This window comes from Epinephelus moara, chromosome 2 (genome assembly GCF_006386435.1).
Source record: "Epinephelus moara isolate mb chromosome 2, YSFRI_EMoa_1.0, whole genome shotgun sequence".
Classification (NCBI taxonomy): Eukaryota; Metazoa; Chordata; class Actinopteri; order Perciformes; family Serranidae; genus Epinephelus; species Epinephelus moara.
In genome coordinates this window covers 10,901,647-10,914,521 of record NC_065507.1, presented here as the reverse complement: position 1 = coordinate 10,914,521, position 12,875 = coordinate 10,901,647, and the positions used below count along the sequence as shown (strand labels likewise).

At 41.2% G+C, this 12,875-nt stretch overlaps 1 protein-coding gene across 12 annotated transcripts in view; it reads right to left on the bottom strand.

The window, feature by feature from the left end:
* The window catches only part of kirrel3b (kirre like nephrin family adhesion molecule 3b), a 193,524-nt gene that overhangs the window by 6,695 nt on the left and 173,954 nt on the right, over positions 1-12,875 (bottom strand). For 4 of the 12 annotated variants that reach the window (XM_050072023.1, XM_050072042.1, XM_050072078.1 and 1 more), the window contains 6 exons: positions 10,597-10,697; positions 6,276-6,486; positions 4,667-4,774; positions 4,093-4,176; positions 3,668-3,783; positions 2,887-2,973 (listed from right to left, as the gene is read on the bottom strand). In XM_050072023.1, the coding sequence (XP_049927980.1) occupies positions 2,887-2,973; positions 3,668-3,783; positions 4,093-4,176; positions 4,667-4,774; positions 6,276-6,486; positions 10,597-10,697 (707 nt within the window). The remainder of the gene's footprint in view (positions 1-2,886; positions 2,974-3,667; positions 3,784-4,092; positions 4,177-4,666; positions 4,775-6,275; positions 6,487-10,596; positions 10,698-12,875) is intronic. The other 8 variants (XM_050072031.1, XM_050072114.1, XM_050072053.1 and 5 more) reach the window with 6 other exon arrangements.

Genomic DNA, 12,875 nt, shown 5'->3' with positions numbered 1-12,875 from the left:
AACCAGGATAAGCTTAAGCTGGTTGCAGTCTGCCGTTCTCACTGCTAGATGCCACTAAATCCAACTAAATCTTACACACTGGACCTTTAAAGACAGACAACAGAGTACAAAAAACTCTCAAGTATTTTATGTTTCTGCTCTTGACAGTTGGACTGGAAATAAGACAGTATACAGAATATAGTGGTGTAACAGCTTCAAGCAAAGAATAATTGACTAATTTGAATGAAACCTTGTAGTAATTATGATTTTGCAGGTGGCTTTACTACAGTAGAATAAAACACACATAGAAGGGAAAGGTGTCCTTCACTTGAAGTTAGCCTCTCAGGGAGTGAAAAAGGGCTTTAAACATGAATCTGTAACAATCTGCCAAACTGTGTGCGGATCATTTATTGCAAGAGTTACAAGTGGTAAAGTGCTTTCATGTGCAATAGGAGAACTGAAAGCAAAGCGCCTCGTCGTCTGAACAGACTGATCCATTCACTGCCATGTAAATGGGCGGACGGCTATAAATAGCTCTATAGTCCGTTTTTATTACATTCATTGAATCCTGGCTGCGCTGAATAAGACACATTTGGTCGGATCTGACCACGCTGACATTTTAGTATTTTTTTCATATGCACAGAGCCGGCCTGCATACAGGCTCCAAAAGGTTTATGGAGCAGGACTTTTGATATTAAGGGACGAACACATGGAGTGGATGTCATTGATCAAACAGCGGATTGAGCGCATTGGGTCAGACTCATATATCAAGTTTCTAAAAATAGCATTATTGTCTTTTGTTACCTGCCACCAGAGGGGTCGAAACTGGGCTGTGACTCACACTGTGTTTACTCATTCTTTTTCACATTTTGATTGTGACACTGCCCATCTAGCGGTGATGTAATCAAAATGAGTACTTTAGCTGCAGCTGGTTGTAGAGATTACATCATCTGGTGTAACACAGTGGGTCAATATATTAGATACAGTGTGATTTAGATAACATGATGAGCGTCTTCAGGATGGTAAATGACACATTGCCAGAGTTTATCCTAAATTTAGCTTAGCTTTTACAATCAAATTACAATCCCATAAAATTTCAGTGTGTGTTATAAGCATTGTCGTCTCACAGCAAGAGGGTTCCTGGTCCAAACTCAGGGTAGGGGGTTTGAACCTCAGGGTGGGGGAGCCCTCTTCTGTGGAGTTTGCATGTTCTCCCCATGTCATTGTGGGTTTTCTCCAGGTACTCCAGGCTCAGGTCCAAAGACATGCAGGTTAATTGGTGACTCTAAATTGGCCGTAGGTGTGAAACTGAGCGTGAATGGTTGTCTGTCTCTATAGCCCCTTTTACACTGCCAGATTTTCAGTGAATGTTGGGCCGTTTTGCCGGCAAACTGCGAGCGTTTAGACACACAGAGCCGGATTGGCGAGTTGATCCGAGGTGCCCAATTTTCCACCTCGTAGGGTAGACATATTGGCAGAACCTTTTTGGTTTAAAAAGAACGAGGCGCCCTTCCGCCACGGGAGGGGCTGTTGATGACTTGCGGGAGGAGCTGTTGATGCCGCTGCACGTGCGACCCACTGGCGGTGGATAAACAGGAAACAGCTGATAGCAGGAATGAGCATCTAGTAGCAAGAGGGAAACGCAAACCTGACAGACACTGTAAAGATGAGCAACTGGGGAGACAAGGAATTGCACGCCCTCCTTGTTCTCGCAAACGAAGAGGCCATTAACCGTCAGATGACGGGGACGGTGAAGGACGGGCCAATTTATGAGAGAATTGCCGAAGGACTGACCAGCCGTGGCTTCCCTCCCACGTCACTGTTTACATCACACGCTGAGCTACACGTTGTTACTTGCTCATGCCCCCCATTGCCCCGAAAAAGGCGCATTCTGTATAAACAAAGTAGGCAGGTGGCATTTCGCTGCACTCCCCGATTTTGTTTTTATACTGCCAATGCTGAAAGAAGACTGATTGGGCTTTCCTGCAAATTTGCACAATTCCTATTTAAAAAGGGCTTATGTGTCAGCCCTGTGATAGTCTGGTGACCTGTTCAGGGTGTACCCCGCCTCTCACCCAATGTCAGCCCATGACCCCTGACAGGATTAGCGGTTAAAGAAAATGAATGAATGGATGTTTTGATACTTTGATACAAGTGTAGATTGAGTCTTACCAAAATCAAAAAAGAAAGAGCATGGTAACAGTGTGTACTCTGGGATGGAGTAGTGGAACGTGAGTATCTAACAGTAATGTTGCAAGAAAGCAAGTAATGTCTCTGCCCTGATATTACAACCCTGGGACCAAAAAGAGCTGTATGCATTGTTATTAAAGGTGAAACAAACTAAACTTTCCAGGGCGAGATACTCAGGCTGTTCTTAATAGACTGGAGAAGTTCACAAGTTTATCTGCAGGTCCCAGTGGTTTTGATTTGACAGACACATTAATGGAAACAGAATGATGCTTTAAAGTGTGCTGAAGAAGATTTTTTAAAAAAGAAAAGTATTTTCCAAATTCAGTATTGACTACTAAATCACTGCTGCTGAGAGCAAAATCAGTGCACCTTATAAACACTCAACACTTTCCCCAGTCCTGTATGTGCTTTAAAGCATCCGAATCCCATCTTTATGGTATAAGTAACACTTTAAGTAACTTAAAAAACAGCTTAAGGGCCAACCAGCCTCTGATTTCTTGAACCACCTTTGATGAGAGACTAATTAATAAAAATTAGACCTCCAACTTGAGTCATTTTGCCTCTGGATTTATCCTTGGAAAATCATGTGTAGCAGGAGGGGGATTAATGCTTTTCTGCTATTTTGGTACCAGAGTTAAAGACCACCCTCTACCCCAAAGGCGTTCTCTTTCACCACCTTTTACCCGCCCCCGTGTGGTCGTTGTTCACGATTTGTACCTTAATGTGCTGATACTCCTTCTCTTCCTCTTGTAATACCTCCAGCTGCTTCAGAACAGACTCCTGCTGGAACTCTCCTCGTTCAACCTGCATAGGAATCAAGAAAAGAGTCTGTGTAGTTTCTGAAACTCTTCCACTCAGAGTAAAAAGACGTTTTGAGATGGAAGGATTTCACTTTCATCACTTGCTCTCCTCTTTTATTATCAGTCAGACATGTTTCACCTTCACTCAGGGCTGGCAGGGACCATTAATAATGTATCCGTGAATATCTTTTATTTATCTCAACAAAATGCAGATTTGTAAGGTAGCTAAGCTCATTTCCCTGCACTAACATCAAATGCCGACTGTATTATGAATTTCTGAAAGAAAATGTAAAACCTCACACTGCAAATAGCCCAGCCCTGGAGCAAACTGCATGATAACCAAAACACTGGTACAGTTCCAAAGAGGAAACAGTTCTTTGTGTGTCTAGGAGGCATGTAGATACAGAAGTACACCCACTGTAGGATTACCCAGTATGCATCAGCATCTGCATAGTTACAATGTATTGGGGCCTGTTCCGCTCATAGGACTTGGCATCATATTGATAAATATAGACCCTATGCCTTGACTACAGCACATCTAAACGCCTTTCTGTTCTTCCATTACTCAAACATAACATAGTAAATGGGAAATAGCAATGACAATAGCATTCATTATTTTAAGAAAGACAACAAATTTAAACATAAAAAACATAGTTGAGATGTTGAGAAATGGAAAAGTAGAATGTTGCGACACTCACACTCACCATCAGTTGTTTCATGGAGGTGTGTTCTTCGTTTTCTCGCGCCGCATTGTGGTCTTTGTGCACAATCTCCACCCGGATGTCATTTTTCGCCGACACCACTCCTTTCAGATCTGGCAGAAACAGATGACACATATATCTCAATAAGCTGGATAAACACCATCCTGTATTTGTTGACATTACAATTTCCCCCCAGTGCAGTTTGCAATATTACAGAATTTAGCAAAGATCCCTGGGTTTGGTTTGTGAGAGCTCCCCCAATTTCCCGAAAAACAATACAAATCATTATTAATCATTTGTTTCCTGCCAACACAAGATTATCTTTTTTTCTGCATACATATGCAATCTCACACAGCCTTTCCACGGACGGCTCATTCTGTTCGGGACAATGCTGATGATACTGTCATATAACAAAGTCTTACTTTCTGTCTTAATTTTGCTTGCAAGTTCTCTCTGGTGAGCACAGATGGAGACGGGCAGTGAGGGCATAACCAGGTGCGCTTCCTCTGTAGTATACAGACAATAGACATGCTGAAGGGACCAGTAGCACAAATTGGTTCTTGGATAGAGACAGTGGCTGACTGTCTCTAACCTGAGTCACTTGGTACATGGGTGGGTGGCAGTGAACATAGCGCAGGATGTAAATAGCCTCAAAAGCGAATGCAGCCAGACTGAGATTGCATGAAATGAGCCCTTATTACAATCTGGCTATCTCTGCACCACAAAAAGATGTCCATCACAAGCAGTGTTCCAGCAATTTATCTTGTGTCAGAAAATTTCTTGCAGCAGCTGGCAATGTAATCTTGTTTTTTTTTTTTTTTTAAATAGATGCTCCATTTTTAAGAAACCTGCAGACAACCAAACTCCTGCAAGCAGATGAATGAAAACAATATCTGCATCCGCATAGATGGACATTTTTTTCTGGGGTGCTTGGGGGCGATACACTACTTTGGCATGCATGCTTCAATGGATGTAACAGTGGAAGAGGAGACGTACTTCTCTGGGAGCGGGTGCAACAGAATGCTCCGATGGTGCCCATGAGGACAATGAGGGCCACAAAAGCTCCCACAGCAATGCCGATGATCACCGCCACTGGGAGAGATTCTGCAGAGAGCAACAAAGAGAAATGTCCTTCTACAATAACACACAACAAACATCTCAAATGTGCGTCAAATTCAATATAGGGCACGTGACGGAGAGTACAGAATAGCAAGCAGGTATAATGTAGAGGCCACTTTTCTCTGTCTGGCACATACATGCACCAGTTCTCCTCTGCTCTGCCTCTTTTCTGTCTCTGCAGCAAACAGGAACTAAGAGGAGATATGCTATATTTCATCCCTCTAAGTGACTTTGACATTATCCCTGAGGCACAAGGCTAGGAAATAAAAATACACAGACACAGTGCCAAAGGAAAAAAAGAAGAAAGAAAAAAAAGTTGTGTACTGAAAACGAAAAGTTATTACCAAACCTTTTGTTATCGGGGTGGGTAAAGATTTTCCCAGCTAATATTGTCTCATTATCCTACTGTCTAATAACTTTTAATTTACACTCATTTAGCCTAATAGAAGCCTTTCACCCAGGGCTTTTATTTTCATTGAGTAGAGCGCGAGGCTGTGTGCATTAGTTTAGGCATAATCATGTTTGTGTGTTTCTGCAAGGATGTTATAGTGCATTTGCGACTAGGAAGAGATTAAACCTGCATCTATATGCCGCTCCGACATTAAAGGTTCTCATTAAAGCACACTTTAATGACCTGAGTTACCAGCCCACGTTTATGACCTTCTCGCATTTTAAACAAATGCAAAACAACCAAGTGCTCTTCCTACACCATTAAAGCCTATTTAATGTCTTCATTGATCAATGTCACTTTCACATAAGCAGCTTATAATTTATCATTTGCGATAAGTGGATAGAAAACACTGCTTCCCCTACCGTAGAGGGGAAAAGGTCAACAGATAGAAAGGATTCATTCTTTTAATCAATAGAAACAGGGGGTGTTGTAAGTCGCTCTTTTACATAGAGAAAGCAGGACGCACAGTGCATTTTATGTTCAGCATGCAGTTTATGCTAAAGGTCACGAGTTCAGATTACCAGACTCATTTGTTAGGAATTCATCAGTGTCATCAGCACATTAACTGTACATCAGACGTTTCAGAATTTAGCCCACGCAGTCTAGCTTTGTGTTATCATCTTCGGTTTCAAGTTGATAAAATGTTAATTTTTAAAAACTTTTTTCAAATAGAATATATATCGAAATGGTGTTAATGTGTATATAACTGCTGTATCAAAGTTAAAAATGGCTATATAATATACTAAAATCTATGTGTCCACGTGTCTTAATTGTTTTTGTGCATCAACATGATTCACAGATGACCAATGCATTATGAAATCACGCCTCATGCATACTTACACATGTACGCAAAAACACATTTGCACATGAACATACTAACAATCACTGTACAGTCACAGGCTCAGAGACACAGGGCAGGCACAACCACAGTGATGCACACGAAACTCTACAGCTTGGTTCTCGTCTACCATCCATCACTATCTAGAAAACCACAGTCACGTGATTCGAAGAAGAGGAAGGTGGAACCTGTCGAACCTTGGCTCCCACCTTGTTCCTTAAGGCGTATGATCTCGGTGTCCGAGCCAAAGCTGTTCCATGCGGTGCAGTTGTAGATGGTCTGGAAGTCAGCCGGGACGATATTACTCATCGTCAGTGTGGAGATTACTCCCTCCTCTGTGGTGACGGTCTCCACGGTGTAGCGGCCAGATGTCCCAGACTCCAACACGGTTTCCTTCCATGACCAAGCCTGAGAAAAGACAGAGGGTAAACAGATGTATTGTGTATGAGATTTTTAGCATTAGCAGCAATGTAGAGCAGTGTTTTATTGCATGTGTTCATGTATTGTTTGTATTTCGTGTTGTACAAGTTGGGAAAGAAGGAGACACAGCAAATGTATATGCATTGGTGATCCCCTGACCTTTCCTCTAGCACTACCACTAGGGTGACATTTCTGTTTTTTTTAGGGAAATATATTATCAACTATTGGATGGAATGCCATGAAATTTGGTTTGACATTCATGCCCCATTTCAGGATACATTTTAATACTTCCTAACTTTTCATCTAGCACCACCAGCAGGTGGAAGTTTTAATTTGCAAGTTCATTTCATGACCAATCAAATGATGTGCTTATGCGCTAATGTGCAAATATTAGCATTTTTATTGGGAACTTGTTACCATAGTGGCATTAGCATTTAGCTCAAAGCGTTGCTGTGCCTACGTAAAGCCTAACTGTACGTTCAAACCAACAACGACCAGAGCTTCCAAAACGGCGGAAGTCATTAATTTTCAATGAGAGCCCGGTGACTTGGGGGATTTGGGCGACCTGGTCATCAGCCACGTGTCTTGGGCGACCAAAGTGACCGGAGCGGGTCCGGAGGGGAGTTAAAACTTGTTTAACTTTATGGTAATGAGCTCTGATGCGGTTCAGCAACAACCAGTCGAAATGCTGACATGCTTCGATGAAGCGGGTCCCAGAGAACAAGCCATGTAGTTTTGGGTCCTACAGCACACTTGTTCCGACAATGGATATCGAGAAGTTGATTACTTGCGTTTGCGCCCACTCAGCCCTTTATAATGTGTCGCTGTTCGGTTACAGAGACCAAAATAAAAAGAATGAGGCTTGGGACGGCGTCGCGGAGCTAGTTGGTTGGTCTGGTGAGTTTTAAAGTGTGTAATGTTAGTAATAGAGGAGAGAATTACAGGCTAATGTTGCGACGTAGCATGCAAGTCTTCCTGGCTTGGTTTGAATGGGATGACATACTGCGTCCGCGAGAGACTTTGCCTCTTTGGAAGCTTCTGGTTTGAACGTACAGTCACAGAGCTGATAGCATGACTGTAGACTCTTAAAGACTTTAAGTAAGACATATATACATATGCATTAAGGAGGCCTACACACAATACAAAACACACATATTGTCAATGGAATCTACGTTTGCACAGTTGAAAAGCCACAGCCAGAAAGCTTGCTCATATGTTAAAGGCTAACAAGCTATCTAATACAGTCGGTGACTAGAAGAATAGAAACATGTTCAACTCTGACCCTGATAACAACTACCATATGTTATGGCAGTGATGGAACAAGACACCTGCAGTAGTATTAAAGCTGACCAAGCAAATGCACAACTACCCAGTGTTTATCGGTGAATCCACCCTTCAGCGTGTGATTGCGTTCATTGGGAGGTGTTTAATGGGATGGTGCTAACCTGCAATCATTATTTGATTTCACCTATACGTATGTTGGATGATTCTTGCACTCTGTCAGACAGCTTTGTGTTGCCAACAGTAGCCCACACATCTCCATGGAAACACACAACGACCATGAATAGATGAACTTAGTGCTCTACAGTAATAAAGGCATAGGTGAGATACTGGTCACTGAGCAGACATTGGCTCATTGTGCTTGATTAGTAGTTTAATGATTAAGGGAAGTATCAGAGTGGAATGAATCTGATGTTATATTGTTCATGGTAAAGACACTGTGTTATCTTTAAAATGTTGTGTTTTTTTTTCTGGCTGTTTGCTGCTGTTCATCTCATTTGACAAGCTGCCAGCTCACTGATATCCCTGGCATCTTCAGCATTCTTTGAGCTGATGTCTAATGGATAATTGCAAATTGCTTGTACTGTAGGCAGATCTCCTCTCACTGCTGGGTTTGAATTACAGCGCTCTTTGGAGTGGGCTGCTGGGAGACTCTAAACAACCATTTGTAGAGCAGTGATGGCTTTGAATTAGAGAAATATAAGTAGGTACTGTAGGGCAGGAGATACAGTGTATTTGAATATGGTAAATAATTATGATGGCAAAAGAAGGATGAGCTTAAAATGTTCTTCAGAAAGAAAAAAGATTACACCTTAAAAACAATAACAAAACTTTAAATTTCTATTAATGATCCAGTTCCTTAAGGTTCTGAATTGTTAGAAGAAGATTTTTCATACTGTAAATTGTGATGTCAAATGGGTACATGCATTGCATTGGATGCAAATTTTGTACGTGTTAAATAAATATTAAAAAAATGTTATGTTCTTGCATTAAAATTCATTTCAAATCAATTAACATTTGGTGTCTCTCTGACAGACAGCAACTCAAACAGAATATTTTGAATTAATGTGTTTTGAAATACTAGCAAAACAAAATGTCAAAAAACTGAGGGGGCTTGAGATTTTTGCAGGGCATAATAGGTAAAAGGAAGTGATGGATGTGACACATGATGGACTAATGTGAAGTGGCGTTGCCACTTCGAGTGATGTGGACGAGGGGTACGCAGGAAAACAATAGATATTTGCATATACTAGGCTTATTTATGCAGTGCTATGGTAATGTAGCACAAGCTATTTAGTGGCTGCTTTTGTTCAAGGCTATAGTGAGAATTACACGGTTAGTTTTTGCTGATTTTAAATGAACAAACGAGGAAATTCATTACACTGGGTAAGAAGCGAGAAAGACAAATTGATACTCAGGGGATAAACAACACATTCAACTTCAAGCTTGCAATAATGGACAGGTGGCTAAATAGAGTTGTGAAATACAGTGTTAAAGTGTTACAAATTTTGGCGTGTTTCAAGAATGCTGTTAATTGACTTCAGATACAAAATGACTAATGTGAAGAGCTTTCCTTGCCCTTTTTTTTACAGAATATTTTTGTGGAGTTCTTCTTTATCTGGGTCTAAGAATAAAGAATGTTGTGTTTTAAAGCCCTGTGTGTGACAAATATCAACTTTGGCCATATAAATGACACTGACTCGACTTAAAGGAACAGTGTGTGGGAATAAATGGCCTCTAGCAGTAAGCATTGCAAATTGCAACCAGCTAAAACTCCCTGTTAGAATTCTGACAGTGTTTATTGTTCAAGAGGTTTTAATTGAGAGCCGAATAGTCTGCAGAGGTCCAGAGGGGCTGCTCACTACAGTCGTGGACGCAAAAACGCGAATGGCCCCATCTAGACCCAGTGTTTGGTTTGTCCATTTTGGGCTACTGTAGAAACATGGCAGTGCAACATGGCGAACTCCATGGTCGAGGACCCGCTCCCTATGTACATATAAACGTCTCATTCTATGGTAACAAAAACACAAGAGTTCTTATTTTCAGATGATTATACACTAAATAAAATATTATTATGTTATACTTAATTTCTGCCTATATATATCACCCTAAATTCTACACACTGGACCTTTAACTTGCCGTAACCACATCTCAGGTTTCACATCTGTAATTTCTGTAGACATAAAGCAAAAGAAAGTAATGCTGCACTGTTACTTAAATAAACAATTTGGAATCCAGAATAAACATTTCAGACCCAGCAGCCCGGCCTCCACGAGCCCCTCTCAAATAAACCTGATATTAATTATGTTGCTAGTTAATGCTGGACACCAACATAATAAAAACACACATTAGATGACAAAGTATGGCAATTAACCGCATGCATATGCACACACACACAGACACACATACACACGCACACAAATTAATAATGAGCACAATGTGAGCTCAGAGAGTACGCTGTTTATATAAGGTCCATAAATCTTAATGGGATCAGTGCTAACAGAACATGAGTGTATTTTTTTCATGCCTACCTTTTCATATGAACAAAAATGATGGAGCTAATGCTGTAAAATTCAACTTATCTTTACCCATGTATGCTGCCTATATGTAGTTAACAAATCAATAGTGCAGTCGGGCATTATGTCAATAGCTCAGTCAAGCATTGTATTTCAGACACAGATATTAAAGAGTGGTCATTATTCAGTCTAATCTGCATCGTTCAGGCACCATAGATCCATAAAATATCTACACATGAAGGTGAAGGTGAAATCAGATAATAATAAAAATAAAATTAAAGAAATAGTCAAGTGTACTTACAATGCGGTCTGGAGGAGGTGTACTCCGAATGAAACATTTGATTTGTCCTTTTTCTCCGTGTAAAGCTTGTTGAGTCTGTGTACTGGAGATGGTCGGCGGCCCTGGAAAAAGAATCATAAAAAAAGTTTGAAGATGAGTTCCAGAAATTGAAACATGAATAATTAAATTCATTTTCAGTCTCAGGTCATATGACAGTTCTGCCCAATGGAGTTTTTGTGGCACATTATACCCTAACTGCTGTCCTGTTCCACACAGTAACACCTGAAGTGTTCAGTAATTTGGGACTCATGGGGAAGATTGTGTTGCAGCGTGATATGAACATGCCTCATCCCTCGGTACAATCTACCCAAGGACACGGCAGGACTGAATGAAGGGCATGAGTGGGGGCCTAGACCTCATTCTGGATCAAGAAATTGTTGATTTATGGCTGGCTTGATTTCTCCCATGGAGATAAACGTCGGTGGAGAGTGCTACAGCAGTTCTTTGGAGCGTAATCAGCACTACACAGATGGAAAGAGAAAAAAATGCCATTGTGCGGAGATAACACACTTGTCGCAGTGTATAACCTCAATCAATTTGCTTGCAGCAAATTTGACCCCTGAACCAATAGTTTCGCAAAAAGAAAAAAAAAACAAAAACCACTGAACATTGAGCCGCAGCTCTCTATAAACACTCAAAAAAAAAAAAAAAAAAAATCAAAGACAACATCCATCAAGACACTAAATATGCCTCCTATAACCTCTATACGATGTTTGTGTGAGCTTTATGTTTCTCAGATGATAATTTTGATTAAATGGAATGGCTTTGTTATAATTACAGGGTTTGTTCAATCAACACGGGTTGCAGGTAAAGGACTTGGAGCCAGCATGTGTTAAACCTTGGTCAGGCTACAAGATCTTGCCTGACAAGGGCAGCTCAGCCTAAACGACTGGTCTGCTTGCCATCTGGTCTGGAGGCTGTTCACACCAGGTGACAGCACTAATATGAAGACAAGATGTCACACATGACCCAGTTCTGTCTTTCAAGTGTATTTTCCCTTTGGTCTCGAAGAGCCCACTGTAAGTGGAATTTCAGAGAAGCAAAGTACAGAGGCAATGGTTTACCTTACCTTAGTCTTATATTTAAATACATTCAATTACAGTGCTAGAAAAACACTGTGGAGAAATTCTGTATATGATCCAAACATATTTTTTATTTTACATAAGGTAATTCCAAGAAAAGTTGTGTAGCAGTTTGCCAAGAGTGTAATGAAGACAGCTGGTAATCTTGCTGATTCAAACTACATGAGAATGAGTCGTGTTTTTGTTCAGCTTATTTTCTCTTACAGTATTTTTTCTCATCATGTTTTCTTGCGTTTAGTTGTTGTTTGCTGTTTGTATTTAACTGCACATTTCTGATGTGCAGTATTGATGTTTATGATTTTTTCTTTGCGCTTGACTGGCTTTTCCAACAGTCGCTCAAAGACTCAAGATATGGGCCTATTCACAAGACAGCCCGTGCTCACCGAAAAAATGACCACACGGGTGGAGCATGCAAGGCGGTGCTCTCAAGTGGCTGTAGTGATTCCTACAGGAGCAGAGGAGGAAGTGACGTGATGTAGCCAGCCTGTTCTCATTCTGAAGCTACTTTTCATGGCGGCATGATATGCCACCAGTGGAATTGACGGCACTAGTCACAGCAGTATGATACGTGGATGGATGGTGTCACAATGCTGCTAGTAACAACTGAAATTCAGGAGCTGGAAAGTCCCTTTAGGACGGATGGGAGGGGAGGTGGATTGGTTCAACAAACCCTGGACTTTCACCAGGGAGCATAGTGTTTGCTTCCCATATGAATGCAGAGCCAACCAGAATGTATTTTTCTTAAAATAACCATGTGCTTTTGTTGATGTCCTGTCCTGCAATGTCAACATCAGACGCAGAAGGATACCTAGCACGTAATATGTAGGCGCAAAATTTCACTGACAAAGCGGCAATATGTGAGGACTTGGGATGAGAACGTGTTGGACGCAGCATATAAACAGACAAAGTCCTCGTAATGTACAAATGCCTAAGAAGGCCTTACAGGGTGGGCGAGAGGGGTGGTGGATGGGTCAAACAAGCACAGGACTTTTACCCAGGAGACCGGTGTTCACATCCGAAAGTCACGTCGACTTCTTGAACAACAACCTTGTGTAGTAGCTAGCTAGTATGTGCAGAATGCTATGCTGGTGACATATGTGACATGTCGTATGTCAGGTTACGGTAGCGACAAAAGTAGTTATTTATGTTTTTTCCTAA